The sequence below is a fragment of the Neoarius graeffei genome, chromosome 13 (genome assembly GCF_027579695.1).
Source record: "Neoarius graeffei isolate fNeoGra1 chromosome 13, fNeoGra1.pri, whole genome shotgun sequence".
Classification (NCBI taxonomy): domain Eukaryota; kingdom Metazoa; phylum Chordata; class Actinopteri; order Siluriformes; family Ariidae; genus Neoarius; species Neoarius graeffei.
In genome coordinates, this window is record NC_083581.1 from 61398539 (window position 1) to 61415628 (window position 17090).

General features: G+C 41.1%; 2 protein-coding genes across 12 annotated transcripts in view; one reads left to right on the top strand and one right to left on the bottom strand.

Annotated features, from left to right (window-relative positions):
• eif4g3b (eukaryotic translation initiation factor 4 gamma, 3b) overlaps positions 1 to 13494 on the top strand; it is a 123177-nt gene extending 109683 nt beyond the window's left edge. For all 7 annotated transcript variants that reach the window (XM_060938257.1, XM_060938258.1, XM_060938260.1 and 4 more), the window contains 10 exons: positions 22 to 236; positions 391 to 506; positions 608 to 780; positions 2783 to 2908; positions 3035 to 3116; positions 3271 to 3369; positions 7500 to 7643; positions 7767 to 7848; positions 7975 to 8121; positions 12460 to 13494. In XM_060938257.1, coding sequence (XP_060794240.1) covers positions 22 to 236; positions 391 to 506; positions 608 to 780; positions 2783 to 2908; positions 3035 to 3116; positions 3271 to 3369; positions 7500 to 7643; positions 7767 to 7848; positions 7975 to 8121; positions 12460 to 12641 — 1366 coding nt within the window. In that variant the 3' untranslated portion in view covers positions 12642 to 13494. The remainder of the gene's footprint in view (positions 1 to 21; positions 237 to 390; positions 507 to 607; positions 781 to 2782; positions 2909 to 3034; positions 3117 to 3270; positions 3370 to 7499; positions 7644 to 7766; positions 7849 to 7974; positions 8122 to 12459) is intronic.
• A 256-nt stretch (positions 13495 to 13750) lies between these two features.
• Positions 13751 to 17090, bottom strand: part of phc2a (polyhomeotic homolog 2a (Drosophila)) — a 110553-nt gene continuing 107213 nt past the window's right edge. For all 5 annotated transcript variants that reach the window (XM_060938265.1, XM_060938264.1, XM_060938269.1 and 2 more), the window contains one exon: positions 13751 to 14789. In XM_060938265.1, coding sequence (XP_060794248.1) covers positions 14635 to 14789 — 155 coding nt within the window. In that variant the 3' untranslated portion in view covers positions 13751 to 14634. The remainder of the gene's footprint in view (positions 14790 to 17090) is intronic.

The window sequence follows — 17090 nt, forward strand, 5'->3', positions numbered from 1 at the left end:
TGTTCGTTGTGTGTTTCTCAGTCGTGGAAGCACAGGACGGGAGCGCAATGATAAACCATTGACTCTGGGTCCTTCACGGTCTGGCCCTCCATCTGTGGGTGGGCCAGGGAAGGAGGCTGCTGAAGAGCCTCTGCAGGAAGAAGTTCGCAAGGACACGCACATCCCCGACACACCCAACCTGCAGACCAGTACAGCAAGCAGAAGCAAACTGGAGCGCAGCCAATCCAGGGAATCTGGTGAGCCACTGATTTGCACGCGCACAAACTTAATACATTCAACAAACGCAGCATCTTCTTCATTCAGAAAAATAACACTTCCATACACTGATCCTAACTTGTATGTTGGCGTGAGCATTATTTGTGATGACGCATCATATCTCCTGTGTGGCAGTAAAACTTGAAGCAGTGCCAGGTCCTACTTCAGACAAGCCTGCGTTATCAGAGGAGGAGATGGAGAGACGGTCCAAGTCCATTATTGATGAGTTTTTGCACATAAATGATTACAAGGTTATTCCCTCATTCAGTGTCTTATAGCGTACATCACATTCTTTATTACACATCGTTATTATATTGTTATGCGTCATGTCATCGGGCACGTCTGTGTGCAGGAGGCCATGCAGTGCGTGGAGGAACTGGAACAGGCCACAATGCTATATGTTTTTGTGCGGGTGGGTGTGGAGTCCACGCTAGAGAGGAGCCAGATCACGCGTGACCATATGGGCCAGCTGTTTTATCAGCTGCTGCAAGCTGGGAGCCTCTCCAAATCTCAGTTCTTTAAAGGGTGGGTATCATTCCTTACCACACAGCTGTCATAATTAGACTCCCACTAGCACTAGAGGCACAGCTGTCTGATTCATGAGATGGTGACAGCTTGATGATATATCTATGGCCCAAAGGATTTTTGTTAGTGTTGTTATTAACGGGGTTGTTTTTACAGTTGTCCATCTGTATTATTTATGTAAAAACGTAGTTATCTTTCACTGCTGATGACTGATCTTTGTTTGTTTATTTATTTACAGTAAGCCCTCAGTATTCGCGGGGGTTAGGGACCGAACATGGCCGCGAATAAGCCAAAATCGTGAATACTTGTAAACACCCCCCCTCCCCCCCATAAAACTGCTCACAAATGCTTATTTTGATGTCTAAAACACTCCCTATCAGGGCTTTGAACCAGAATTTTTTTCCTATTGGTTCGTTCCGAACAGAAACGGAATTTTAACGTTTCTGGTTTTGGGTTCCACCATTAAATAGACGTTCCCGAACCGGTTAGAACAAAAAAATTTCGTTCCCGGAACGGTTATTTACGTTCCCTGTCAGCTGTTTAACAAATGGCTATAAAATTATGTCTCTGTCTCATCCAGCTTAAGCCAAATTCTATTGCAACCTTCATTAAATAAGACAAGAAATAATTCAAAACAATTATTATTTCAAATGTTGGCGATTTGGATTCTCAGTATGTCTTCCCATCTACACAAACAGAAAAAGTGCCAAAAATGAAAGATATAATTCGTTTAGTGTGTTACCAAAGGCTAGTCAGGCCCTATGCATTGATAGGCTAACAGAGGTTGACGTCATTTAATGTTCGCGAGCCTCTCATTAACGTGGACAAATATATTGATATCGTGTTTGAAATTGGCGTTTTTGAATAACGATAGACTGCAATATTTACCTCTTATTTAAGATGTGGAGACGTGATAGTAGTCCACCCTCCCGCTCTCTCCATTCAGTCAGCGAACGTCACACAGGAAGTGAACCCCAGCGGGTCATAGAAACTTGCGCAGGAGGAGAATGACTTTTTATTTGTAGGCTATGGAAACTTTGAGGAACGAAATAAAAACCGGTATTAACCGGTTACCATTATTTTTAATAAGCGTTTCTGTTCCGGAGCATAAAAAATAATAAAGTTTCTGGTTTCGTTTCTGTTCCATGTGAAATAGAAAAAGTTCCCGGTTTTCGTTTTCGTTCCTTGAACCGGTTCAAAGCCCTGCTCCCTATACCCTAGGCTATACTGCCGCAAAACTCTTCCCTTCCTTTAGCATATCGAGAAGTCCTACCTTCTCCTGCAGCGTCATTACCGTCTTCTGGCGCTTAGGTTCCTTGGCAGGAGCCTTAGAAGATGCAGAGCGTTTAGGAGCCATTGTAGGGCGTAAAAATTATTATTCAAAAATACCAAGAACGCGCAACACGTGAACAAGTCTGAACTACGGGAACCGCAAGACTGTACTGTACAATGCGCTCATTCGTATCAGCCAATGAGCAGCAGCCCGCCATTCAAACTTCAGCCAATAGCAAGCGAGCATTCAGCTCTGAGAATGTAGCAGTGCGTAAACGTTCGATATGTTCGCCGCAAATGACCGTGAATCGCTGAGATTTCCGCGAATGTATAGGAGATGTGTTCTATATAAAATCCCGCGAATATGTGAATTCATGAATACTGAACCACGAATAGGCGGGGGTCTACTGTATTTTTTTTTTAACCTGGAACATACTATTAGAGAATCCTAATCCTCATTAACCTCCTAAGGCCCAAGCTGTTTTTTTTTTTTACATGCATTTTTTATTTCTCTTTGCTATTTGGGCTTATTAGAACCTGATTAGAATAAAAACTAAGCATCATCTTTTGATAAGATGTACTTTTAGAGAAAAAGTATGTCCACATATGTGGATTCTTGTTCCGAATTTCCATAAAGTGCTGTCCACGCATGTGACCGCTAAGCCCTAGGAGATTAAATATGTTGTTTCCTGTCTTCTTTCCATTTTTTTTTCTTTTCTTGATTACGAAGGTTTTCAGAAACCCTTGAGATAGCAGATGATATGGCCATTGACATTCCTCATATATGGCTGTACTTAGCGGAGCTGGTTAATCCCGTGCTCCGGGAAGGAGGAATCTCTATGAGAGAATTATTTAGGTATGTATTATTATTATTATTATTATTATTATGATCTCAGCAAATGTAATGGTGTCTGGTTCTATTAATCTGTATATGTTTTTTTGCTGTAAGGGATGTTTGTTTTCTTTAATGCTTTTTGTGCAGTGAATTTAGCAAACCTTTACTCCCTGTGGGAAGAGCTGGCATATTATTTTCTGAAATATTGCACCTTCTATGCAAACAAATGGTAAGCTAAAAAAAGTTATATATATCATTTAGACACTGTAAATCTGTATATTGTCATACAATTTGAAATGGTTATTTTCGCTCAACATGTGTTCAGTAATTGTATACTGTGCTGATATTGTTGTAATAGCTGTGTGTGTCTGTCTGTGCTTCAGAGCCATAGGAAAGTGGGGGCCTTATGGAGGGACTCTGGACTGAGCTGGCCTGATTTCCTCCCTGAGACGGAGGATGTGCACAGCTTCATTACTGAGCAGGTGAGCTGTTGCCTGCACTCTAGATTTAGATATCACTGGAATGTCTGGATTAAGGCCCACTTTACACGGGGACGGTCTGAAACAAAAACACAAAAGTCCGTTTTCGTTCTCACTTTTTTCCGCGTCTACACGACCGTTTTCAAGGAGGAAATCTGCGTCTATACGGCGACGCATAAATGTGTGGAATTCAATTGGATGTGCATGCCAGGCGGCTAGGTGGTGCTGTGAAAGACCTCCGCTATGTCTGCACGCATGCGCAACGTCTTCCGTCTTGTCTGATCTGCACATCTGCGCCGCGAAAACTTTGACTACTTTGGCTATGGTAAGTAAGAAAGTAAGTAAAAAAGTAAGAGCATACTATACCCACCTCTGTTCATTAACGGTATATGTGCAGATTCGGTATAGATGTTCGAAGGACTCCTGGACGTTTATTAAAGCTGCCAGAGCAGCTTGAAGGTCCGTTGGATCGATGTAATCAGACATGCTCTTACTTTTTTACTTACTTTCTTACTTCCCGGGCTGGCATGTACAGTATATGACATATGTATGACGTAAACGCGTACCCGACGTGAGCAGATCCGAGCAGAGTTTCGCGTATTGGGTAGTTTAGACGGATATGCAACGGGGGCTGTTTTTAACTTATCCACTCTGGAAGGCGTTTTCAATTTTTTCCGTTTTTCAGCCTCGGAAACGCCATCCCCGTGTAGACGAAAGGCACTTCCGATAAAATATTTAGTCATTTTTACCCGACAGCGTCCTCGTGTAAACGGGCCCTAAATAGGATCCAGTGGAACTTGGGGCTGTAGTTGATTTTCATACCAACATCTTTAGTTGTAATGGTAGAGATGATTAAAAGCAAGAGCATCATTAGTTCTTGAAAGAAGTGCTTGGCTTCAGGGCTCGACATTAACTTTTAAGCCCACTTGCCCTGGGGGGCAAGTGAGGGGTAAATTTCCACTTGCCCCCCAATATTATCACTTACCCCCTATTTTGTGAGGGTTTTTTTTTTGGAAAACCATAGAATAGTTGTGAATTACAACATAAAATGAAGATCACACATTGAGTTGAACTTTGGTTATTGATTAAGTTTCTCATTAAGTTTGGTTATTGGTTACTTTTTACTTGTAATGGACAATAACAAATTTATCCAAAATAGTTTTTCCTGCCTTAGTCGATTTATTTCCATTTCACATACATGCAGCTGTTGTAAAGTTCAGTGCGTTTGTGTAGAACTCTCTCAGACTGTAGGTTCGTTACTCGATAATGTAGAAATCATAAAAGAGAAATCTATAACAAAGTTTACAGTGGTGCTTGAAAGTTTGTGAACCCTTTAGAATTTTCTATATTTCTGCATAAATATGGCCTAAAACAACATCAGATTTTCACACAAGTCCTAAAAGGAGATAAAGAGAACCCAGTTAAACAAATGAGACAAAAAATATTATACTTGGTCATTTATTTCTCATCTCATCTCATTATCTCTAGCCGCTTTATCCTTCTACAGGGTCGCAGGCAAGCTGGAGCCTATCCCAGCTGACTACGGGCGAAAGGCGGGGTACACCCTGGACAAGTCGCCAGGTCATCACAGGGCTGACACATAGACACAGACAACCATTCATACTCACATTCACACCTACGGTCAATTTAGAGTCACCAGTTAACCTAACCTGCATGTCTTTGGACTGTGGGGGAAACCGGAGCACCCGGAGGAAACCCACGCGGACACGGGGAGAACATGCAAACTCCACACAGAAAGGCCCTCGCCGGCCCCGGGGCTCGAACCCAGGACCTTCTTGCTGTGAGGCGACAGCGCTAACCACTACACCACCGTGCCGCCCTGGTCATTTATTTATTGAGGAAAATGATCTAATATTACATATCTGTGAGTGACAAAAGTATGTGAACCTCTAGGATTAGCAGTTAATTTGAAGGTGAAATTCGAGTCAGGTGTTTTCAATCAATGGGATGACAATCAGGTGTGAGTGGGCACCCTGTTTTATTTAAAAAACAGGGATCTATCAAAGCAGGTGAGCTGTTGCCTGCACTCTAGATTTAGATGTCACTGGAATGTCTGGACTAAATAGGATCCAGTGGAATTTGGGGCTGTAGTTGATTTTCATACCAACATCTTTAGTTGTAATGGTAGAGATGATTAAAAGCAAGAGCATCATTAGTTCTTGAAAGAAGTGCTTGGCTTCAGGGTAGAGGTCTGCGCGGGACAGAATGTTCAGTCCCGCTCCCGCATTGTGCAGTCCCGCTCCCGCAAAGAATTATGATTTTCAGTCCCGCTCCTGCCCGCGCCTGCCATATTTTGTCCCGCTCCCGCCCGCAAATCCCGCATGATGCAGACGTTCGCGTTATTTCTCACGAAAGTTCTTGTCATTGGCTTGGGGAATTAAACATGCTGAGCTTAGCTGAGCTCTCCACTGACCGATCCTTCATTTATTGTAAGTTTATTGTTTAGACTCTGACATTCTGCTGACACATTCCAAGTTGAGCGCTACATGCGCTCATGATTGACAGCTCTCGCTTTGCGCACTCGCACTCCCACTTCCGAGTCTGTGGCGTTATGATTCCAACCGCAATTTCATTCTCCTCTCATATGAAGTGCTGCACAACCACAACCAGCTCCTCAGATTATACACTGTCTATTTCTAGCTTTAAATTGAACAATCTGTGCGATACACAGTCTTTTTTAATACTTTTTTAAATACTTTTTAATACTTAGGACTAATACTCTTGACTTTTTAATGGTAAATGTACCTCTTTTTGAAGCAGCACTTACTTCTGAAGCACTGTGAGCTTCACTAGAGGAGCTCTGCTCTTCTGCCATGATCGGAGATCTCAAACACGGAAGAGCGGAAAGGAATCGGAAACGTACGCGAGATTAGACCACATCCGCAAATTTAGGCATCTTAAAATGTTTTTATTAATGCCAAATAAAATATCAGCACAAATTATATACGATATACATAAATTAATAATTTATAAATTTTATTTTAAACACGTTTTTAGTTAGCGGGACTGCAGCTTATCACCTCTCCCGCCCGCGCCTGCATTGTGCACTCCCCCTCCCGCCCGCGCCTGCAATGAGCTTTCAAAATTTGTCCCGCGCCGCACTGCTTTGCGTCGGGTCCCGCGGGAGTGCAGGGCTCTACTTCAGGGCTCAACGTTAACTTTTTGGGGGGTAAATTTCCACTTGCCCCCCAATATTATCACTTACCCCCTATTTTGTGAGGTTTTTTTTTAAAGGAAAACCATAGAATAGTTGTGAATTACAACATAAAATGAAGATCACAGATTAGGGTGCATCAGTTGCCCTCACTTTCATGAAATCTGATGCATTTTTGTTTGGGTGTTCCTTTTCACCAATAAAAACATCCTGTAAAATTTTTTGACCATATTCAAAAGTCTAATGGTGGCACCATGAGGTTCATTTTTTGCCAAAAGACGCTTATTTTATGTTTTCGCGTAAGGTTTGAATCACAATGTTGGACTCCATTTATTGATTGCTTGTGACCCAGAGATCATGTTAAGAACCTTTGCAAGGGCTTGAGAAGCATTAATGTGATTCATAATACATTTGTATTGTTTAAAAGTAGTTGAACAATGATTCAATGAACAGCTAAAACTCAAACTGTGCTTGATAATATATTTAGAATATGGACTAAAAATGTGTATCTAAGATATTTGGTATACTCTATAAGGTGCCATAATGTTTCATGAAAAGTGATTGAAATTTTGTCATAAAATAGCAGCCTTTTCCATAACTTTGAGCTCCTGGTGCCACCATTAAACTTTTGAATTTTGTCAAAATATTTCACCCAGTGTGTTTTCTTACCAAAAGGAACATAAAAACAAAAATGCATCATGATCGGAGGAACTTTTCATTTTTAGGGGGCAACTGATGCACCCTAATGGTCAGTGCACCTCACCTGGCAACTCGTCTGATCAGAAAACAAAGTACTTTTTATCATGCTGTACAAAGCATGTTGCCGAATAGATGGACGGATGTGCTGTTTTATTTCTAATCAAATGGTGCCATAAAGAGAACCAACTTATTTTTTATGTATAAAACTGTTCCAAACTTTGACACTTCACTTTTTTATTTTGTTTTCCACCTTTGCTAGAAACTAGACTTCACGCTTTCTGATTGCTCAAGTCCACCCGACATGGCCTCTATGAGAAGACTCTCGCCCGAAGAGCTGAACAAGCAACTTGAAAAACTTCTGGAGGATGTGGCTAGCGATGAACAAATCTTCGACTGGGTAGAGGTACAAGGCAGTTGAAGTAATTTCATTCAGGGTTGTGGTGCTAAACTCTTACATCAAGGTGCGTTTTTCAAAACACTATTGTTTTGTTATGCTGTTTTTATTTTGTGTGATTTTCTCTATCAGGCAAATCTAGAGGAGTTAGAAATGAGTTCACCACCCTTCCTCAGAGCTCTGATGACTGCTGTGTGTAAAGCAGCAGTCAAATGTAAGTGGCTGTCTATCGAATAGTCCATTTACTACATTCAGACACATAATGATGCACATTCCCTTTGTTTTATTTACCTCTAATCCCAGCAGTCTAAACGTGCTCTGTGCGTGTTTGTACACACAGGGGAGAACAACTCCTGTAGAGTGGACACGGCCATTATCCAAAAGCGTTTGCCTGTATTACACAAGTACCTTAACTCGGATACGGAGAGACAGTTGCAAGCACTTTATGCACTTCAAGCTTTGATAGTGAAACTGGACCAGCCTCCGAGTGAGTACCTTTTCTAGCTTTGTAACATTCTGAGCCTACACTCGCACTACCAAACAACAATTATTTTTGATGTATGTATGGTTGTAGTCAGAAGGTTTTATACATGCTTGTGAATGCCAACATTGGACTTTCAGTGATTTTCTTAGAACTGTTCTTTTTTTGCACAGAATGCTTGTACAACATGCATCAGTAGAAAAAAAAAATTCTGAAATCAACACTATATATGTTTGTGTGTGTATGTATGTATATACACGCGCACTAGTGCATCTCAAAAAATTAGAATACCATGAAAAAGTTCCTTTTTTTTCATAACTTAATTCAAAAACTTTCATATATTCTATATTCATTACATGTAAAGTGAAATATATTTAAAGCCTTTTTTGTTTTAATTTTGATGATTATGGCTTATAGCTCATGAAAATCAGAAATCCAGTATCTCAAATTATTAGAATATTCCCTAAGATCAATCAAAAAAAGGATTTACAATACAGAAATGTCCAACTTCTGAAAAGTATATTCATTTATACACTCAATACTTGGTTGGGGCTCCTTTACCATGAATTACTGTATCAATGCGGTGTGGCATGGAGGTGATCAGTCTGTGGCGCTGCTGAGGTGTTATTGAAGCCCAGGTTGCTTTGATAGTGGCCTTCAGCGTATCTGTATTTTTGGGTCGGGTGTTTCTCATCTTCCTCCTGACAATACCCCATAGATTCTCTATGGGGTTCAGGTCAGGCAAGTTGGCTGGCCAATCAAACACAGTAATATCATGGTCAGCAAACCATTTGGTAGTAGTTTTGGCACTGTGGGTAGGTGCTAAGTCCTGCTGGAAAAGGAAATCAGCATCTCCAAAAAGCTCGTCAGCAGATGGAAGCATGAAGTGCTCTAAAATCTCCTAGTAGATGGCTGTGTTGACTTTGGACTTGATAAAATACAGTGGACCAACACCAGCAGATGACATGGCACCCCAAATCATCACAGACTGTGGAAACTTCACACTGGGCTTCAAACACCTTGGATTCTGTGCCTCTCCACTCTTCCTCCAGACTCTAGAGCCATGATTTCCAAATTAAATGCAAAATGTACTTTCATCTGAAAAGAGGACTTTGGACCACTGAGCAACAGTCCATTTCTTTCTCTCCTTAGCCCAGATAAGACACTTCTGACATTGTCTCTGGCTCAGGAGTAGCTTGATATTAGGAATGCGAAAGTTGTATCCCCTTTCTTGAAGATGTCTGTTCGTGATGGGTCTTGATACACTGACACCAGCCTCAGTCCACTCCTTGTGAAGCTCTCCCAAGTTCTTGAATCAACTTTTCTTGACAATCCTCTCAAGACTGCGGCCATCCCTGTCGCTTGTGCACCTTTTCCAGCCACCCTTTTCAGCAATGACCTTTTGTGGCTTACCCTCCTTGTGGAGGGCATCAGTGATCATCTTCTGGACAACAGTCAAGTCAGCAGTCTTCCCCATGATTGTGGTTGTGTGTACTGAACTAGCCCGAGAGATACACTGTGTTCATACTGTTTTACTCAAACTCGAAATGAAATATTCTAATATTTTGAGATGGGGTTTTGTTTTTGTACTATATGCCATACTGATTAAAATTAAAATAGAAAAATGCTTGAAACCTTTTAGTTTGTGTAATGAGTCTATAATATATAACATTTTCACTTTCTTAAATAACTGATGGGAAATATTGAACTTTCACAATATTCTAATTTTTTGAGATGCACTAGTGTGTGTGTGTGTGTGTGTGTGTGTATATATATATATATATATATATATATATATATATATATATATATATATATATATAAATAAAATATGCATGCATGCACAGGGTCAAATATATATTTACAGCACACCTAATATTTGGTTAAATGTCCCCTAGTAAGTTTGATCTTGACCAGAAGCTTTTGGCAGCCATCAGCAAGCTTCTGGCAGAATTCCAGTTGAACATTTGACTACTGTTCTTGGAAGAATTGGTAGAGTTTGATTAAATTTCTGTGCTTCCTGGCACTGACCCGACTTTTAAACACAGCCCACGTATTTTCATTAGGGTTGAAGTCAGGACTTGTTTTAGGCGTAATGTTAGCCTGCTTTATCCATTCCATAACCAGCTTTGATGTGTGTTTTGTTCTTTTGGAGCACCCAGTTGTGTCCAAATTTCAACTGTCCAGCTGTTGGTTTGAGGTTATGCTGAAGAAATCAGAGGTTCTTCGTGATCCCATCCATTTTGTGCAATGCACCAGTACAACTGGCAGCAAAACAGCCTCAGAGCATGCTTAACAACTGGTACAGTGTACTTCTGGCCATTGTAGCCAGACAACTCAATCTTTTGTTTAAATTGACCACAAAACTTTCCTCTAGAAGGTTTTTATCTTTGGGCAGCACAGTGGTGTAGTGGTTAGCACCGTCGCCTCACAGTACGAAGGTTCTGGGTTTGAGCCCAGTGGCCGACAAGGGCCACAGTCCAAAGACATGCAGGTTAGGTTAACTGGTGACTCTAAATTGACCGTAGGTGTGAATGTGAGTGTGAATGGTTGTCTGTGTCTATGTGTCAGCCCTGCGATGACCTGGCGACTTGTCCAGGGTGTACCCCGCCTTTCACCCGTAGTCAGCTGGGATAGGCTCCAGCTTGCCTGCGACCCTGCACAGGATAAGCAGCTACAGATAATGGATGGATGGGCTTTTATCTTTATCCATGCGGTCAGCTGCAAACCTTAAGTCGACCTTGAAGATGTCGCATTTGGAGGAGGGGCTTCTCTCTTGGACTGCAGCCTCTCCGTCCATGGCGATATCAAACTCGTTTGACTGTGTCAAGTGCTGTCAAACAAACTGTTATGTTTTACAAGAAAACTACTAGCTGTAGCCAAACATGATCACGAACAGGAAGTTAAGAGGCATTGGCAGATTAAAAGATATTTTGGAACTTTCAGCGCCACTGAATTAATAACTTGTTTTGTTTTTTTTTTAAACACACACACACGTGTATATATAATGTATTAAAATGTTATTCCACGTAGCACCGAGTCGGCTATAAGCCATGTAAGAGGAGATTGAGTGGAATAACTGTTTTATTCTGTCCACATTCACTGGATTTTGAGAAACAGAGCATTATTTTTATTTTTTGCAAGTTCAATAAATAAGTTTGTACAAAACGTCTGACAAAATAATTTCTGCTTAGAATGTAACCAAACAGTAACAATTTGTGAAATATGCAATAATAATTCTTGAAAAATAAAAAAAAGATGCATTCTGACCATGAAATGCTTTTTTCCATATTTTGTTGGGGTTTTGTTTTCAGGTCGAGTTTTTATTTTGTCCTCGGTTGGTTCAGTAACAAGGGCCGCCATTTTCTTTAGTGTTTTTTGGTGGTTGGCAAACCAACTTTAAGGTGCATTACTGCCACTAACTGGGCTGGAGTGTGGAACAGGAGATATTAGGAGGAGGGAGGGAGGGACTATCTTCTTTTAGCTATTTCTGTTTTTTAAATACTTGATGATAAAGTGATCTCTGACTTGATGCCTGACCATTTTGTTTTTCTCTACTCACTGTATATGATTTGATATCCTAACAGTAGCCAATCAGAGCATGCGATTGCTCACATCCAGTGAAATGTGTGTGTGTATGAAACTCTCTAGGTACAATTTTAACAGTGTTGATTTCAGAAAACCCAAAATAAATTAAACCTTGTGTGCCAAATTCTTTTCCCCCTTCCTATTGAAGATGCATGTTGTCCGATCATTATACCTCAGAAAAAGTCCATTGAGAGCGCAATGTTGCCGTGCCATTCATGTCTGTGTATGTAAACTTATGACCACACTTGTACTTGCAAATCACAGAGCCACGCTTTCAGCCGCAAGCAACATTTGACTTTATGCAAATTGTTGGTTCAAATCATGCTTGGACCTTTCCAATGGTGCATGTGTTCTGACCCCCCCCCCACTCTCCAGTTCTCCACTCAGAACATTAGTTCCTACCTGTAATTACTTCCCATTTACTGTTTTGATTCTCAAAAATGGAGGAAAAACCTCAAACTGTGGTTTCATCTTGTATTGTCCCGTACAACCATGCGTGTATAGATAGATATTATGAAGAAAAATAAAGCTTGAAAGGAAGTAGCAGAGATCTTGGGGCCGATGGTCAGTGGATGTAGCTGGTATTCTTTATAGCTATGAACACTTAAAAAACGATGCACCATACAGGCCTACAAGAGGCTGCAAATAACATTTGCACTCGTCACTTACTAGTGTGAACGCAGTAATATACAGTTGAAAACTGGACTGTTCTTGAATCTGTAAATGTTAAGTACGTTGTGTCTTTTCTTTCCTCAGACTTACTCCGTATGTTCTTCGACTGTTTGTATGACGAGGACGTAATATCGGAGGACGCGTTCTACAAGTGGGAGGCCAGCAAGGATCCGGCTGAACAACAGGGCAAAGGGGTAGCGCTTAAATCCGTGACCGCCTTCTTCACGTGGCTCCGAGAGGCTGAAGAGGAGTCGGAGGACAATTGACGAAAGGGGAAAAACGGACACGTTTGCGAGCACGTGCTGACAAAGACCATAGTTGCTGAAACAATAACTGCATCTTCGAAAATGAAATACAAGCAAACTTTACGTATCAATGGAAAGAATGAAGAGCACCAGTGCAAATGGTACAGTTCACTGACGTACAGCGGCGTGATGACTTAATTGCTGGAGCACTAAATACATGTATTATTTATAGTAATATTTCATTTAAATTTTTAATTTCCTCTTTTGTTACTTTTTAAGGAAAGACTTTAATAATACATTTGTGCTATAATGAAACAAAAGCTCAGTTCAGACTCTAATTTATGATTTTTTCCCCTCCTTTTTTCTTTTCTTTTTCCTATTTTAAAGACCTGCAAACAATTGTATTTAACATTTTGCATAATGGTCAAAATGAGGCATTGGTGGATATAGAAATAAATAAATAAATAATGTTAATAATGATGATATTAATATAATAACTAAGTTGTTTGAAAGGCTCCCTGACTTTCAGATTGTTCGGTTAAGGACAATCGCATTTAATAGAGAAACGAGTCAGGTTTTTCGGGAAGTTTGACGTAGATTTACGTCAGATGTTTTAAGGTTATTATTGACAACCTTGCCAGTTTTCCTTCTGCTTTAGCTTATTCTACATGGAAACACTGAATCCAGCAGAACTATGCATTCAGAAGACTGCTGAGATTACGATCAAAACAAGACCTTTGAATGGAGCAAATGGCAACTTGTACAAAGACACTAAAGATGTTGCTAAACCTAAAGTGCTTGTAATTCTTAACTGAGAGCAAATTTAAAACATGTAAATAAATTAAAAAGCAAAAAAAACAAAAAAAAAAGTTAAAAAAAGCAAATCATGGTAGAGTGCTATTTCTATGTATTTGAGTGGTCTGAGATTGATTTAACTATTTGTGCAGCTGGAAACGGCATCCAGTGTTGATATTGAAGGTTTTTTTTTTTTTTAAATTACCAACATTTAGAAAAACAGCTCATTCTCCTGTCGGACTGACTGTAAGATGCCTTCCTTGGTCTGAATGGCCTCCAGAAAACAGATCGTTGAGATTCTTCTCTTCCAGGTCAAATCAGACAGAACAACTGCACAATACTGAAAATTTAATTCTTCCCAAATACAAAACTATCACCCACACTTCCTCATAATAAATAAAATATTGATCAGGTGAAAATTACAAATACTAACAGCTTTGCAAAGACATTAATTTTTAAAACACAAGCAGAAAATATCAGATCCAGTATCCTGACTGGTGCATGCTGTGAAACAGATTTGCTCGTTGAGTAACTAGATATGTCCGTCTGTATGCTGAAATGTTGCATGGCTGATGCAAATGGGTTGAAATTTGAGTCTTTGGGACAGATAGGAACAGGCAGGCACGTATTGATGATCATCCCCCCCAAAAAAAAAAAAAAAAATTACACACCCTCTTGTAATCACAGTTCTCCTAACCCCAGCACGGTCAGTATAAATATAAGCAATGAACAGACGTCATGTTTGATCTTTCTTTCAGATGTCTTTTCTTCACTGATTGGTACTACAAGTGTCATCTTCATCTTTAGAACATATCTGTAAAGAAACAATTCACATAGCACCCGAACAAGTCCTTGGCATGTTTAAAAAAAAAAAAAATCCAGTTCTAAAATGTAAACTTGAAATGAAGTGTAAACCTATTGCAATTAGGCATTTTATTAACTTCTTCCTGGTGGGCAGGAATCAGGATCAGCCACTTGTGAACATAATTTAAATCAGATATTTGTGCTTTTATTTCACCAGTGATTATTCCCCTATGGGGTCATGACTAGACTAACCAAACATTCCCTCCTCACGTCTTAGAAAGCTGTGGAAAAAAGTCCAGATTTAAACTTTTGGGGCTCTGAGCTACAGCACGAGTCCACTGGATTCATAACCGTAATGGGATATGAAGAGAAATCAGTGCAGGAGTTTAGGGTGGATTCAGTCCTGAAGGAGAGGCTAGGAGTCTTTGAGCATACTGATGTGGGCAAAGATTTTCAGTGCAGGCCCCAGTTTGATGTTCATAGTGCTCATGAGATGGTCTTCTTTCAGTAGCAGCAAGGCCTGGCCGTCGATCTCCTGAGCACGGAACTCCTCAGCTATCTCCTGGCAGCCTAAAAATGAAAAACGATCTGGATTAGTTTAAAAAAAAAAAAAGACTTTCAGGGATGGACCTTAATTCGCTCCCATGGTGTGCGTTACCCTGAAACCTAATCACTTTTCAGTCTGGTCAGTTAGTTAAGTTTAGCAATGTAATAACATACAGCAAGCTAGTTAAGTGCACTAATACAGACTAAGTAAAAAATAATTGAAGATATGAATTCTTGTGGAGTGGTGACTGTACAGCCACAGATCTTATAAAATTTTCATGTAACGCATAACGTTGGTCTTCAACACAAAGGCAGTGTGAGTACATCAGCTATGAACTGTGGCTTTTCTCCTCACGCTACACACAAAACATTATTCAAGTAGCTATTCTTTCTCACTATATTTAACCGTGAAGTGGCTGCGTACTCTGCTAGCGAACTGCGTGACTGCATTTTATTTTGGTCAGCGTTTCCACGTACCAACGTTCTTGATTCTGGAGGAAAAGGTCAGTCAGTCAGTCATCCAGTACTGAATCCACTTAGTAAAAATCCTACCCACAGCCAGATTGCACCCGTTTAGAGGTAGTAGTGGTTCAGCAGTTATGACTCTGGACTGCTACTGATCAGGGGGTGGGTTTTGCGAAAGCCTCTTAAGTCCAAGAGCATCTTTAACCACCTCCTAAGATCCACTGTCAAGCTAACATGGTTTTCCTGAACATCATCGTAGCCAAAGTAATCCTCGTTCACAACAAAGAGCGACTCGCTTGCTGCCGAATGCGTGTGCACCCCTGAGGGACTCTCACGGTCAACGGTGGAAACTGGTGTTGAGTCTGTTGCCGGTGTTCAATTATTTTTCTTGTATGTTGCAAGTACATCGAGTTAATTATTAAATAAATACAGGCAAAACGTATTGAAATATTCATAATGTTATGGAATTACATATGATATTGTAAGGTCACATCACATTTTTAATAAAATTTAACTGCATTAGGCAAGTGATTATTGAATTTAGTGCCAAATGAGACATTTCTGCACTTATGACATTGTGTGTGCGCGCGAGAGAGAGGTGGTTCTTCTTTTGTACATCATCAGATGGCCAACTCCGTGTCGTGCAGCCACACCCTCGTCTCTGGTCCTAAGTCGAAAAGGCCAGCTTCTGAGGACGGGCTGTATAGGGGGCAGCCGATGATTGTGCTTGGCCGTCTGTTCAGGTTCGCCACACTCGCATGCCGCACTGTCCGATAGGCCCCACTTCTTCAGAGATGACTTGAAATGACCGACCCCAGTGCGTAGACGATTCAGCGAGGTCCACAGGTGGCGTGGCAGGTCTTCTCCTTTTACACCGCCTCCTGGGTCCCTGATGTATTGTTGGATGCAGGATGGCCCAGCCATCTCCCACGTCTGTTTCCAGGATGCTGCCAGCCAGGCGTCTCTGGTCAAGTCCTCAAGGATAGACTGTAGCATCTCTTGTGCTGCCTGGTGGAGCTGGTGTTATTGTGGCTTTGTGCAGGATGTGCCAGTCATACTTGCAGGCTTTTCTTGCCAGGGTGATGGTAGCTGCATCCTGTCGGAGACTGGCCGGGGCAATTCCAGCAAGAACTGGCAGGTGGGACACGGGTGGGTTTCAGACAACCAGTTACTATCCGGAGAGCACTGTTGATGGCAGTATCTATCTTATTTCACGTGTGGACTTCTGCTCCAGGCAGAAGTCTACACAGGTAGGACAAGGGCTTGCGTGGATATGTGAAGGGTCTGGGAGGAAGCTCCCCAAGTCAAACCCGCCAAACGGCGGATGAGCGAGACCCTTGCTGTTACCTTAGCCTTCACTTCATCCAGGTGTTGCTTATAGGACAGTGTCTGATCCAAGCATACACCAAGGTACTTGGGGGGGCTTGCTGGAACTCCAGGCGGTTGTTGCCAACACACACACGTCCAGTTCCCTTCTTGCTTCCCGATTGTTGAGATGGTATGCTGCAGACACTGTCTCTGCTTACGCTGAGCTGAAGATGCCACTTCTGGAGGTAGGATGCCAATGTCTCGGTTGAGACCATCTTCCATCGCCTTCCATGTTGGGCGTCAAAGCATGATGGCCAAATCATCCGCATAGCCGTACTTGGTACAACCCCGATTCCAAAAAAGTTGGGACAAAGTACAAATTGTAAATAAAAACGGAATGCAATGATGTGGAAGTTTCAAAATTCCATATTTTATTCAGATTAGAACATAGATGACATATCAAATGTTTAAACTGAGAAAATGTAATCATTTAAAGACAAATTAGGTGATTTTAAATTTCATGACAACACCACATCTCAAAAAAGTTGGGAC